The 12,630-nt window shown below is 35.7% G+C and overlaps 2 protein-coding genes across 9 annotated transcripts; both read right to left on the bottom strand.

Moving 5' to 3' along the window:
* Positions 1 to 171: 171 nt before the first annotated feature.
* Positions 172 to 5,135, bottom strand: LOC111298123 (protein LAZ1-like). The gene is made up of 8 exons (XM_022892807.2): positions 4,760 to 5,135; positions 4,614 to 4,670; positions 3,758 to 3,866; positions 2,652 to 2,836; positions 2,472 to 2,560; positions 1,877 to 2,138; positions 1,456 to 1,707; positions 172 to 1,061 (listed from the first exon to the last, which is right to left on the bottom strand). Exons 1-8 carry the CDS (start codon positions 4,895 to 4,897, stop codon positions 711 to 713), a joined length of 1,443 nt encoding a protein of 480 aa, XP_022748542.1. The 5' UTR covers positions 4,898 to 5,135; the 3' UTR covers positions 172 to 710.
* An 888-nt stretch (positions 5,136 to 6,023) lies between these two features.
* Positions 6,024 to 12,424, bottom strand: LOC111298122 (MATE efflux family protein). Of its 8 annotated transcripts, none has more exons than XM_022892804.2 (15): positions 12,261 to 12,424; positions 11,241 to 11,624; positions 10,750 to 10,874; positions 10,104 to 10,247; positions 9,811 to 9,971; positions 9,553 to 9,688; positions 8,705 to 8,801; positions 8,518 to 8,618; positions 8,169 to 8,332; positions 7,790 to 7,861; positions 7,531 to 7,647; positions 7,335 to 7,430; positions 7,119 to 7,240; positions 6,634 to 6,716; positions 6,024 to 6,369 (listed from the first exon to the last, which is right to left on the bottom strand). In XM_022892804.2, exons 2-14 carry the CDS (start codon positions 11,591 to 11,593, stop codon positions 6,641 to 6,643), a joined length of 1,764 nt encoding a protein of 587 aa, XP_022748539.1. In that variant the 5' UTR covers positions 11,594 to 11,624; positions 12,261 to 12,424; the 3' UTR covers positions 6,024 to 6,369; positions 6,634 to 6,640. The 8 variants fall into 8 exon arrangements, with proteins under 8 accessions (XP_022748539.1, XP_022748536.1, XP_022748541.1 ...); XM_022892801.2 differs by having other exon boundaries at positions 6,024 to 6,416; positions 6,653 to 6,716; XM_022892806.2 differs by having other exon boundaries at positions 6,653 to 6,716.
* Between the last annotated feature and the right edge of the window lie 206 nt (positions 12,425 to 12,630).

Here is a 12,630-nt window from a genome sequence, read left to right as displayed (position 1 = left end):
ATGGCGTTTGCAGAACAGTAAAATTTATGTCACTCTCTAGAGATTGTATCCATTTTACCAACTTCCAATTTTGCTACTTGTCTTTGGTTATTAACCAATGGTTAGAATCCCATCAGGAAAATGGCATTCGTTTTCGAGTTATTGAAAAGGGAAATGCTACATAACGCACTCTTTGTTTATCACTCGTTCATCTTGTAGATTTTTCATGCTAGAACTATGAATTTCTAGTACCATTCTGTGCAAAAGCACATCTTACATGAGAGATTGAGGGATATTGTTTTTCAAATGTCGAGCATATGTTCATGGAAAGAATACAAACAGCTGTTACCTGTTCGAAACTTTATGGGCAATGATTTTCCAGACAGTAGTTAAGCTTGTCTCGGCTTGCCATGTGGACATCTCTCAAAAAAAAAAAAAAACGAGCGAAGATGTCCCAATCATGCAACTCGCTTCTTGATTCCATTGTATGCAATGGCCAAGCCCTGAATAAACTCTATACAACATGACATCTATTACCGTATATATCCACGAGTCCCCCACATAAACAACTGCCCCATTTGATGAGAAAAATTCAAAAGAAATCTTCAGCCGCCTCATGCAGAAATGATGCTCTCGAGCATGTCGACCAAGCTATAGATGGTAGATGTCTCGCTGAATCTGTCACTCCAGCGTGTTTTGAGTTCATATAGCTGCAATTATTCATCTAGGCTTTAATCCTTTGTAACCCATCTATGGCCCCTAATCTGATATCCACCATAGCTCTGATCACTGCTGCTTTCTCCTCCACTTTCCGCGCTGGTATATCCTGATTTTCTACGATGTTTCTTTCCCCTTGCAACCCCGCTATCACTAATGCTCCCATTTAAAAGAGGATCATCTATACCACGAATTACCCTCCGTGCAGGTGTGGCAATGCAACTATCATCCTTTGTCTTTCTCTTGTCTTTGTCATGCCTCTTTATGTTTTGAGAGATCTTATGAAGTTTCTCATTGAACTTGGTAATCCCCTTCTCAACAGGCTCAACTGCTTGGTTTACTGTAAATTTTACATCGTTCACGATCTGCACAAGAAAGGAGCAGATTCAGCAACAGTAATGTCAACATACTAAAGAAAAAAAGAAAAAAAAAACTGGTCTTTGAAAGATTGACTTTTATAGGTACATAAAGGTAAAAAAGAAAAGTTTAATGCTTTTCGAAGAAGCCCCAACAAACATAGTGGGACAATATGCAACATATTTTCAGGTTTTTTTTTTTTTTTATATCGTGGATCCTAATTAGCAACTGAATGAATTCCCGTCCACCTGAAGAGATGCTATTATGGAGAACCAACAACAAATTTCACCCTTTAGGTAATTACAGCAAACAATTTTCATTTTCTCACTAATTGTTAATCACTAATCTTCACCTACAAAGCATAATCTAAAATTGCGCTATTAGTATAAACTGAAGACTTACATATCCACCACCACCAATAAATACGTCCTTCACACTTTCTTTGATGGTCATTCCACTTCGAGCCTCTATGTCAGGCTGGGGTAGACGTAGCTTTGTGGGTCGCTCACTGTCCCTAACCTCATCAGGATCCAGAGGGCAATCAACAGATGCATAGTCTCCAAGGACTGAAACACCTCCAGGAATGCGATCTCCCATTAGCTCATAAGGTTTGGAAGGGAAAACATAGAGGTGAACGACAGAAGCAATGCCCATCTGTACTGCAGGAATACAAGGACATATCAAACTTTCATATTATAAAAAGACTTGGAGAATTTACATGCTTTTTGGATTGAGATGACTGACTTAATCATTACATAGCTGCATACCCATAGTAAATAAGAGTACAACCTAGAAGAAATATGTTGGTGATTGAGACATCTACCTCTATACAAATGATGAAGTCTTGGACACTTGACTTAAGCTGCAAGCCTTCAGCAATTGGACTTCTGAACAGACCAAGAGCATAAAAAAGGGCAATTGCCACACCTTGCCACCAAGTTAAAAACACAATTGATTTAAAAGTCAAAAACTTGGCCAATGGCTTTATGTGTGCTAGTTCATCCTTTGTGACAGTATAAAATTGAACTAAACAGTATAAAGCCCATGATTGACTGAAATTGAGAACCACCGCCATGTAAGGATACCTGAAAACCAGGAAACAATGACAATATAATGAGAAATTTCTTAAGAGAGGCCATTTACAAAATTCTGTTTCACTAATGAATGTTCTCCACTTTAAATGAAACAACAGAGTACCAGAATATTTTAAACAAACACTGGTGCGCACAAGTGAAACAATATCATATATTGTGGTTTTAGGCGGCTTGTTGCTTAGCAGGTGAAGCACTAAAACAGGCATCAATATGAATCACAATCATTCAAAATTACTTTCTTCTACTTGGAAAAAGGCTTTCTGCTGATAACTCACAGAAAATCCTTACTATCATAAGCAATATTCTACGTTAAGATAGTCTTACCCACATCCCCATTTGAATTCTCCTTCGCAATATACACCAAAAGCTTCAAGAATTACTGCTAAAAAAGCAGTGAATACCTTGATTATCATCTGCCAACAAAGCATACAACTCTGTTAAAATAGGGAACCAATGACAGAAGCAAAAGTAATATTTCATTTCTTCAAGCTAAAGAGTACTTACATATTGGACAATGCCGAACTTGACAACTTGGTAAAACCATTGACCAAGTTTCCATGGTCTTAGGACGTAATTCATAGGAAAAGGGTGCTTAACAGTTCCCTTTTCACAATCAAGTCCCAATAGCGGAGTTCTAGAACTTGCACACCCTAATCTTTCCATGAATTCAATTGTCCTCTCTTCGCCGCCTTAAAAGTAGAAATTGAAAGAATGATTGCAATAAAGAACAGAATATTTCTCAATATCAGCCATAAAAATAAACATTAGCTCAACTGTGAAGAATGAAGACCATTATAAAATACAAGGAAGAAAAAAATTGCAAAATGAAATATTTAACAAATAGCTTGTGTTGTTAAAGCTCAAAAAACTAGAGCTATATTTTACATTTATGTTGTATGATGGACCTTCGAAAAGTTCATTTACCAGAAATGCATATTTCATGGACAAGCTTTAGTTTCTGAATATTTTGAAAGAAATTATCTTTAGAATTTTGGGTCTGTAACATCAAATGCATGAAAACTAGCATGTATACTTAGTTTGACAGAACTGCCCAATCTTCTTTCATACCTCTTTAGTGAAATATTTATAGTACCTTTTTTCTTTCTGTGTGTGCATTTCAGGTGTGGTTTATTTCATATGCGTGTGATCAATAGCTCAATGCACAACATTCTTAGCACCAAACAACTTTACAATAAAACTACCCATTGGCTAGTGATTGGAAATGGCCTACAGCCACCACAAAGAATGTGCACTGTTGAGCCTTCAGAGGCGGTCATGAATGCCTACATCCTGGACCTTGCTTGAGTAAAACCAAAAGAGTAGAGAATATTTTCTTTTAGAATTTAACTAGAATGAATTAGGGGCGTTATGAGTGAGCAATTTATGTTATACATCTGAAGAATTTATACATTCTTAAACAATAAGCAAATGACAGGCACAGTGTTGAAATGTTTGCTTGAAGAAATTGAAAGCAGTATCTGGGTGTCTAAAATTCAGATACAAGGGTATAAGCAAATCAAACAACAAATAAGATGCCATTTCAGAAACTGTAAACCAGAATTAAGCAATAAAACTTTATTTGAACTTCAAGGCGCTAGAAATGGACATACCCAAGCAAGCAACAAGGTATCTTCCAAAGCAATACATGGCAAATGATTCATAGCAATCGCGTAGTATTGAACAATCAACACTAATTGATGGATCCACCAATGATACAAACTGTTAAAAGTAATCCAGGTAAGCAAGACAGAAAATAACATACCATTGCAACAGATGCATGCTGCAAAAAAACCCATGTTGAAGTACTGCTATACCTTCAATGCTCAAAGTTTCACAGACTCAAAGGAACATCGAACTTAAAATTTTAACCCAAGCTGAATATAATTCAAATTCCATATGAACAAACTACTTAAAATTAAGTAAAAAAACCAACCAACAACACCTTCAATGCAAGCATGTTAGCAATATCAGATTGCACTGTTCAAGTTTTATGCCAATGATTTTACATACTTTCTTTAGGTATGTTCATCAATCTCAAACACAAAATTTTACTTCAAATTTTCAAAAAGTCAAGCATGATATTTCAATTACAGGAGTCTAATTACAGAAATTTACAACTGCAAGCATCTTTAGAAGCAAAAGGTTTCCAGCATTGATCATAAAACATTTATGCTAGTGATTTCACTGATACTTACATTCCATAATCACCAGAAGACCAACTGTCACCTAACAGTCCAGAAATTTGAGCAATAATAGACAATGATTTCGAGCATTTCTTAATTTATCTGACCTCAAGATACATGCTGATGATTTTAGTCTTACAGTATAAAAAACACTTATATTCATCTAACAATTTAAAAGTTAATGCAAAACACTAGGATTTGCACGATCTGAACTACATAAAACATCTAGCTTTAGGATTCAAAGCCTAAGAAAAACAAGTCAAAATCCGATCAAAGAACTCACCGATTCTACAGAATAGCAAGGAACCATAAGAATAACTCCGATCAAAAATTTTTGCTCCTGCCAGTCCGAAAGCAAAAAGAAATTTTACAAAGCAATATAAAGTAAGACAAAAAAAGCCTAAACTCTCTAACAAAACAAAAACTTACCTCAGGATTCTTGTAAGAAGAGAGGTGTTCGAATATAAGATAAATTGAAAGCGAAAGCGTTACGACTAAAAGCACTCCAGCTATCAAAGTCGCCCAAATAGGAGGCGAATAGCCCAATAGATGATCTGTAATCTTCATCAGCAACTAAACTTTCTTTTGCTTTGACGATAATCAGCATAACTGATTTTCCACTTCCAAAAAAAAGTAATAACAAAAAATCAAGGGACGATCATCGCTGATTGCTGTTTGATTCAAAAGCCAAGGGTTTTAATTCAACAGAAACGGAAAATTTGAAAACCCTAAAAAAAGCTTGATCGATAGAAAATGGGGGGCAGAGGCCAAAAGGTTGTGGAGAGCCGAGTGAGAGATGAAGCTCAGGCACGGACGCTGCACGTGGATCTGTTTTATCCGTTATCGCTTAGATTACTTTAATGCCCCTTTAGAATTTTGTGTACCATTCCATGCCTAATTATCTACGGACGGTCCTTATGTTTCACTGCAACCAATCTTGGTGGTCCAATGCAACCTCAATCCTTAGTTTAATCACCCATTTCCATAGTTTAATTGCCAATGCCAATCAAAACCCACTTCCATTCAGGGTAACTATAATGACAGGAGGAGCACCATCGCCACCTCAGGTTGCGCAGAAGGTCGAAGAACTCGGATTTATCTCACTCGCTAGTGGAATGTCAGAAATACTGGGTCCTGGAGCTGTTTATCCATGGGGGCTCGAGTACGGTTCCTTCTCGCCTCTGGAACAAACAAGAATGAAAGCTCTTCACGGCCTGATCATGTCTTGATGGAGGGTGTTGATGTTAAAGACCCAATAACAATGGATATAGTGCCATTATATGCATTGACCATGGGGAGGTGATTTTCAGAGGTAAAAAGCTTAGTGATTTTTGTGTCCCCCAACCTTTCACGATTGCACCATTGACTCGCCTGATGCAACAGTTCAACACTACAGGTTGAGAGTCTTAACCAACTACATGTTCAGGCCGTGTAAATGGTTAGCAGTATAAACTTGAATACCTCAGAAATAAGATGTCAATGGTTAGCAGTCCTTCTCGACGGCACATTCAAGCTACCAAGCATTAAGGAGATGAAGGTAAGAAGATGTGGGCAAATGGGATAAATACATGAAGGAATACCCTGGCAAAAACTACCCAAGATCATCATGCATTGCTGCCGTTCATATCTGGTAATGATCATCTGCACTTTGGCTACTGCAATCAACTAGATTTCACCAACAACACTTGAAAAATATCACAAAAACCCGGTGTGACCTAGCTCCACCAGGGAATAGCTTGCAAGCATTACTCTTTTACAAGCATAGAATGCAAAATCTAATAGCGTCAACATAGGTTGGATTAATGAATGTTTTTTGCTATTGACATAAAAGAATAAGCAATTGCTTAACAAGAATCTACAAAATTACAAATTATTGCAGGTGCACCCTAATATAACGGCAACAGCCAATTGGAAAGTCAACCAGATTTTTTCTATGCCAAGAATACAATTCAGAGCTGCAAATTAGGAACCAAAATCTTTCTGAGGGTGATTGATGTCCTCCAGTTATCTTCAGATTATCCCCAATCTTAATTCGTAAGCTGAAAAACAAGTGGGTTGAATGATTTTTTTTCCAGAATTGAGAACTCTGATACATAGGTAAACGCAAAAGGGAATTGGATGAGGAAACGCATAGAAACAAAGATCAATTAATATGATAAGGCTCATCAAAAAATCCTATAGCAGAACTCAGATATTGATGTCAAAGAAAAAGAGCAATGAATTGGAAACATATAAAAACAAAGATCAACATGATAAGCTCGCCAAAAAACACAACAGAAGCAATTGAACAGCTACTTCTTAACTGTTGTTTTATGAACATACACTAAGCTCAGCTCTCTCGAACTCCCTGTGCAGGAACCACCAAGGCCCGGTTTTTGATAGTATTCTGAAAAAATAAACAAATAATCAAGACAGATAAATATTAGTAATAAACTGCATACATTGAGTACACTAAGCAATACTAATTTAGCATGTAAAGGGCACCACAAGTACTTAAAAAATAGGCCACATACAGGTATAAAACACATCAAAAAGGCAACAGATTATTACAAGATTTATTAGAAAATATATTTAACTCGTATACATGACCATGCATGCTATTCCAAATATTTATGACAGTTAGCATTATTGTTCTTAATACTTGTGACAATTAGCTGCCAAATATTCTATGGAATAGAATTTCTAATCAATCAGCCCTTAACTGACAGTCAAGACTCAAGCCTCCACAAGGACTTTGGAAAGTTGGAAGATAACTCATAGCGTATAAATGCATATTTATAAAATTTACCTGACAAATCCTGCCGTCATACGCAGACCCATAAAGAGACTCAAGCCCAACCAAACTCCTTGAAGACCGAGAACTGTAGGAGCAAAGAGCAAAATTGCAGAAGACATCACACCCACCAACATCTAGAAATCACATAAAATAAATGTTAGAAGAAGCAAAGTGTTAAGTTTTACCCCTAAAACAAGAGACATTGAAATTTTCAAGGGAGCAGCTTACCATAGAACAGGCTGCATATGGGAAGTCTGAGACTCCATAATGGAGACCATCAAATATAAATGCTAAAGCATTCATAGGTTGACTAGCACTGACGAACTGTAACAATTTCAGAAGAAATCATTATAAATTTCTGAGGACACCCCAAAACATGCAAAGAAAGGGAAGAGTTTTACTGGATATTGATTTAAATACTTACTAGTACCCCAGTTCTAACAATTCCTAGAACCTCAGCATCTTGGGTGAACAAGGTGGCTAAAGAACCAAATGATACAGCCAGGATTGCAGCCAACAAAACACCTGCGACAAGCCCAATCTGTAAAACCATGCACGTCAAGTTAGTGAACAGTATCAGTCAAAATATCAACTTAATGAATCTAGACACCCAACAAAGCCGAACCCAGAAAACATTGTGACAAGCAGAAAGCAATTATAGAAACATCCAAGTAAAGCCTTACCTTCAACACAAAGTTTGTAATTTCCTTCACAGTCTTCAATTCACCTTTAGATAGATAACTCGCAATCAAGGCCTACAAAAAATAAAATGTTAGAAAGACAAAGGGGCTTAGTGTGAGAAAAGCTTAGAACGTCTTAACATGAAAGAAAACAATAATTACAGTCTGTATGGGTGTGAGAATATGTGTGTTTGTAACTATGACCAAGGAGCTCAATTAGGGGATGTAGTTTACCATCAAATTATGCTCTCTCAATCTGATCTCAGTGGTTATTTTGGTCAAAATCTCAGTACTTATATCACAGTATCACACAGGATGATAGACGACAAATAAGTACCATCATGATAATAAATTTAGAAAGATAATAAGAAGAATTACGTACCTGACCAGATGCTGCAAGTGCATCTGTTAGAAGAGATACAGCCAGCCATACTTGCATGCATATCTGATGAGCAGCCATATAAAGTGAACCTTGACGAGCAGCCATAGAAGTCCCCAGAGTCATTGTTATTAGCACTGCAAGAGTTCTTCCAAGAAGAAAACCACCTGTAGAAAACCATTTTCCGTGAGATAACAAAATAAATATCGTAAACAAATATATATCCGATAACATAAAAGAGTAGACATCCTAAGTAGAGAAAGGAATACAAAGTGGAGGGCTACGATCATAAAAACAATAAAATTCACCCCGTAGCACAACATCCTGTCTCTCAAAGCTAGTAAAAAATTACCAGATTTTATGTAGCTTCCAAATTGCAATGCCCCCATCTTTGGAGGCAGTAATATAACTCTCATGTTTAAATACTTGATCATCAGAAAGGCAACAATGTACCTAATAAAAGAAAATATTGCAGAGTCATTTCCAGGGAAGCACAGTATTTAAGAAAAGTAGGGAAATGATGCCTGAAGCAGACATACTGAGATAAAACAGTGGAGAGAGCTGCTCCAGTCACACCCATTCCAAAGCCATACATAAGTAAGGGGAAAAGGAATATGGCTAATAAATTACCAACACCTGCATTTGTAGCAACCACATTAATTGGTCAAAAGAAGAATGATATAGAAAAAGAGCTACCTAACACAGTGATCATTACCAACAGTGGAAAACAAAGGAAAAAACAACAGAGGATATTGCATAACAAACTACTATGTGCATTACACAAATCAACTCTATCGTTCTTCTATACCAATTAATAGTGCTTCAATCTCCACAGTCACCTTTACAAGGTGATAAATGATTGTTCATAAGAAAGGAAAAGAGGAGGCAAGCAATCCCACAATGCACAAACAAGATTGGGGTCAACCAGAATAGTTAAAGCCTAAAAGAAACACAGACTGCAATCAGTTCAAAACATTAGTAACCAGAAGAAGTTTTATTCCAAGACATAAAAGAGTGGGTAAAAATAAAAACATATGCTAGGTTCTGATCTACCCCCTCCCAAATAACACCAGAGAAAGAAAAAAGAACCAAAAAGAGGAACAAGTTAATTTCAAAGATCATTAATTATTACACCTAGATTTTTGTATCTTGTGTCAGGTTTGTAAGTCTTTACTTAAAATTTAAATGATTTCTACATACTGTTACTATTATGGAAGGTCTAAGCAGCAGTTTGCTACCAAAATTTCATTCTGAAGCTAAATGATAAACAAAGTTTCTACACACAAAAATTGCATTCCAAGTATTCTAATAAATGTGGTAAACAAAAAGTAGACACAAATGAAGATCATTCCAGGAACACCCTTTCAATGTCAAACCAAATACTTGCCTAAACAAAAAACAGGAGTTTTTGTATCTTTAAACCCACGAAAAATGCCTTGCAGAGCCAAAGAGACTACCACAGCAGGAGCACCAAGAGCTCTAAGAGAAAGAAATTGTTGTGCTGGAGCATGCATATCCGATGTCTGTTAAGAAGATAAAAACAAGAAAAGAAACTTCCACATTAATAACTAGTACAGTATTTTAGCAAAAAGGGACCAGGAGAAGGATGACCAAAGATAAGCTAAATAAATTTATTTAAACTTACTGAAGGTACTCCCATCAACTTAAGAAATGGTCCAGATCCAAGAGACAATGCCAAGGCCTCAAAGATGCCAATCAAAACAGCTAGAAGTAAAGCTGTAGACACTGAGGATAATTGCTTTCTTTCAGCTATACTAACCACAGGCTTACCATTAGCACTCTCCCCTTCAACATAAAAAAAATCAATGACTCAAATATCAAGTGAAAACATTCAGTCATCTACTTCTATCTGGTACCATAAAATAGAGACAAAATTAATGAAAAGCCATTATGCATCAAATGTCTCCATAAATTCACCTGCTGACAAATTTTCAATTGCATTCTTTGAGATGTCTTCAGCAACAAAGGAAGTAGCGACACTAAGGAGGGGAATATTAAATAACTTTGATACTATGTTAAAAACAGATATGGAAACACCTGCTGAAGCCAATGCCACAGAACCTGCAGAAACAACAAAAAGAATCTGTCTATAAAGATAATAGAGCTTTAATTTTCGAACTTTGAAGTGTGAAATTATATGCTCCAAAGGTGGATTCTATCAATTTTCAAAATTTCAATTACTTGAAAACAGACCAAATCAATTTAAACATACAAATTCATTGACTTGGAAGTTTGAATTTGGAAACAATATTAATTTATGAAGCAGCAATGTGTGGCAATTTGCAAAAGAAATCAGATTAATACAGAGCATGGTTAAAAGAATCAATACAGCGGTGCTTATAGGGAAAAGTTATATCCTTTAAAAAACTACATGCAAGCCTCCCAAAGAAATAAATTCAAAGATGAACAACGAAATCCATAGTTAAGAAACCAAAACCAAATTTTTAGTCTTTCACCAAAGAACAACGTCGTTAGCATCAAAGAATCAAAAAAAGGAACTGTAGCATTATTTTTGCAATTAAAGCAATGGCACAACAAATTAAAATAAAAAATTAGATCATACTCAATCTTCCAATGTATGCTGTCTCCATCAGCTGTGTTAAGGGATCAATAGCCTGTCCAGCAATTGCTGGCAGAGTAAGCATAATAAGCTCCCTCTTAACATCTACAGCCGTCCCTATTGCCTCACTGCGAATGAAAAGTTTCAAAGTTCATGCTAGCACATGAGAATCAGGAAAATGGAGTGCTGTTGTACTCAAACTGAAACTATTCTTGAATTTGATAATGTCAGCATGAAAGACACATTATTTTAAGTCGCAGACCATGTTATTTCCACTATTGCTTAAGAGTTTATTTTACCATTCTGCTAGTGGGGGAAAAACATTACAATGCAGAAAATCAATCACTATGATTTTCATAGCCATTGCACAAACGAAACCACAGCAAAACTATATATTGTCTAAATAAGAATAGATATGTAGACACATATTATAAACACACATATAGAAAAATAATATACAACTTTAGACACACAATGGGTCTTAAAAATCTTACTGGGCGTCAACATTTTCAGTTGAACCTAACAAGGCTGTATCTTCTTCTTCATTTGAGGCGAGTCTCTCATCGACATCTTCGACACCAAAATCAGAACTTAACTGATTGCGAAACACCGGAAAACGGGTATTTCTATTTGCCACTAATGGTGACAACAACGAATTTCTATGTACAGCAGATAGGTAGCAGTTTCGGGCACCATCTGTGTAGCCTAATTCCTTCCTAAATTTACAAAATTCACTTGGGTTTAATAGAGAAAGAGAACTCGAAGGCTTATTTATCTTGTTCCATTCCCTCTTTCTGTTTGTCAATCCACTAGAAATTGTAGGACCTTTGAATCTTGTAAGCGTCATTGCCCAGAATTATCAGCTGTACGTACCAAATCTGAAAATTACTTTAAAAAATTGGATTAAAATTTGTATTTTTCATTTAAAAGAAAAAAAAAAAAAGCTTTACTTTTAACGTAGATTTAGACAGTCTAAAACACAACACGATAAATACAATATAAATATATGTATGAAAATATATCATTTTAACAAAACAGAAAATTTTATTTCTTTCGTGTTTGTGACAGGCAAATTTTGTATAAAATATGATATAATTATACGAATTTTAATATCTTATATGGATACACGAATGCCTAGTCTAGAGCAAGATAAGTGTAAGGAAAAAAATTCAAATTTTCTTGAAATAAAACATACAAGAATTAAACAAAAGGGAATTTTACTGGAAAAAAAAGGAATTTCTTTTTTTTTTCTTTTGACTTCAATTATCGAAGTGAAACTGAAGACAGAAGTGAAGTGAAAAAGAGCAAAGCCGGAAATATCTGAATTACAAATATTTCCATTACGCAATTATGAAAATCAAATTCTTTTACTAAGACAAGAAATTTTCCGTAAGATATTTTCTGTTTGGTTCACGAGAAAACGAGGCAAATGAAAAAGGGAAATTTTGAAAGAAGAGGGGAATCACGTGAGAAAACGGAAGAAATGTCAAAAAGAAGAAGGGAAGGAAATTTACCGTTCTTAAAGTAGGGGAGTGAATAGGGCGAGAGTATTAGGGTTTAAAAATTTAGAAGAATTCGAAACAAAAAGACAGAGAAAGAATCTTAAGCGGTTTATCATATCACCGCCATCGACGGTACGGGAACGTTGTTTCAAGTGAAACTGTAGAAGCCGACTGATAACTCAACCGGGTTTTATCGCGGCGTGGATTTTAAGCTACGGCTTTTTGGGCTTACTTGGCCATGTTCTGGGCTTTTTAGAGAAATTGGGCCTACAACTGTCCCTAATTAGGATAAAAAGTCCAATTTGATTTATTTTATTTTACTTTTTATAAAATTTATCAATATTTCCTATATTCTTTAATTTAACTTAATTTTATTTTTCTT

This window comes from Durio zibethinus, chromosome 16 (genome assembly GCF_047325235.1).
Source record: "Durio zibethinus cultivar Kanyao isolate XHJ-2024 chromosome 16, ASM4732523v1, whole genome shotgun sequence".
Classification (NCBI taxonomy): Eukaryota; Viridiplantae; Streptophyta; class Magnoliopsida; order Malvales; family Malvaceae; genus Durio; species Durio zibethinus.
This window is presented reverse-complemented; position numbering and strand designations above follow the sequence as displayed.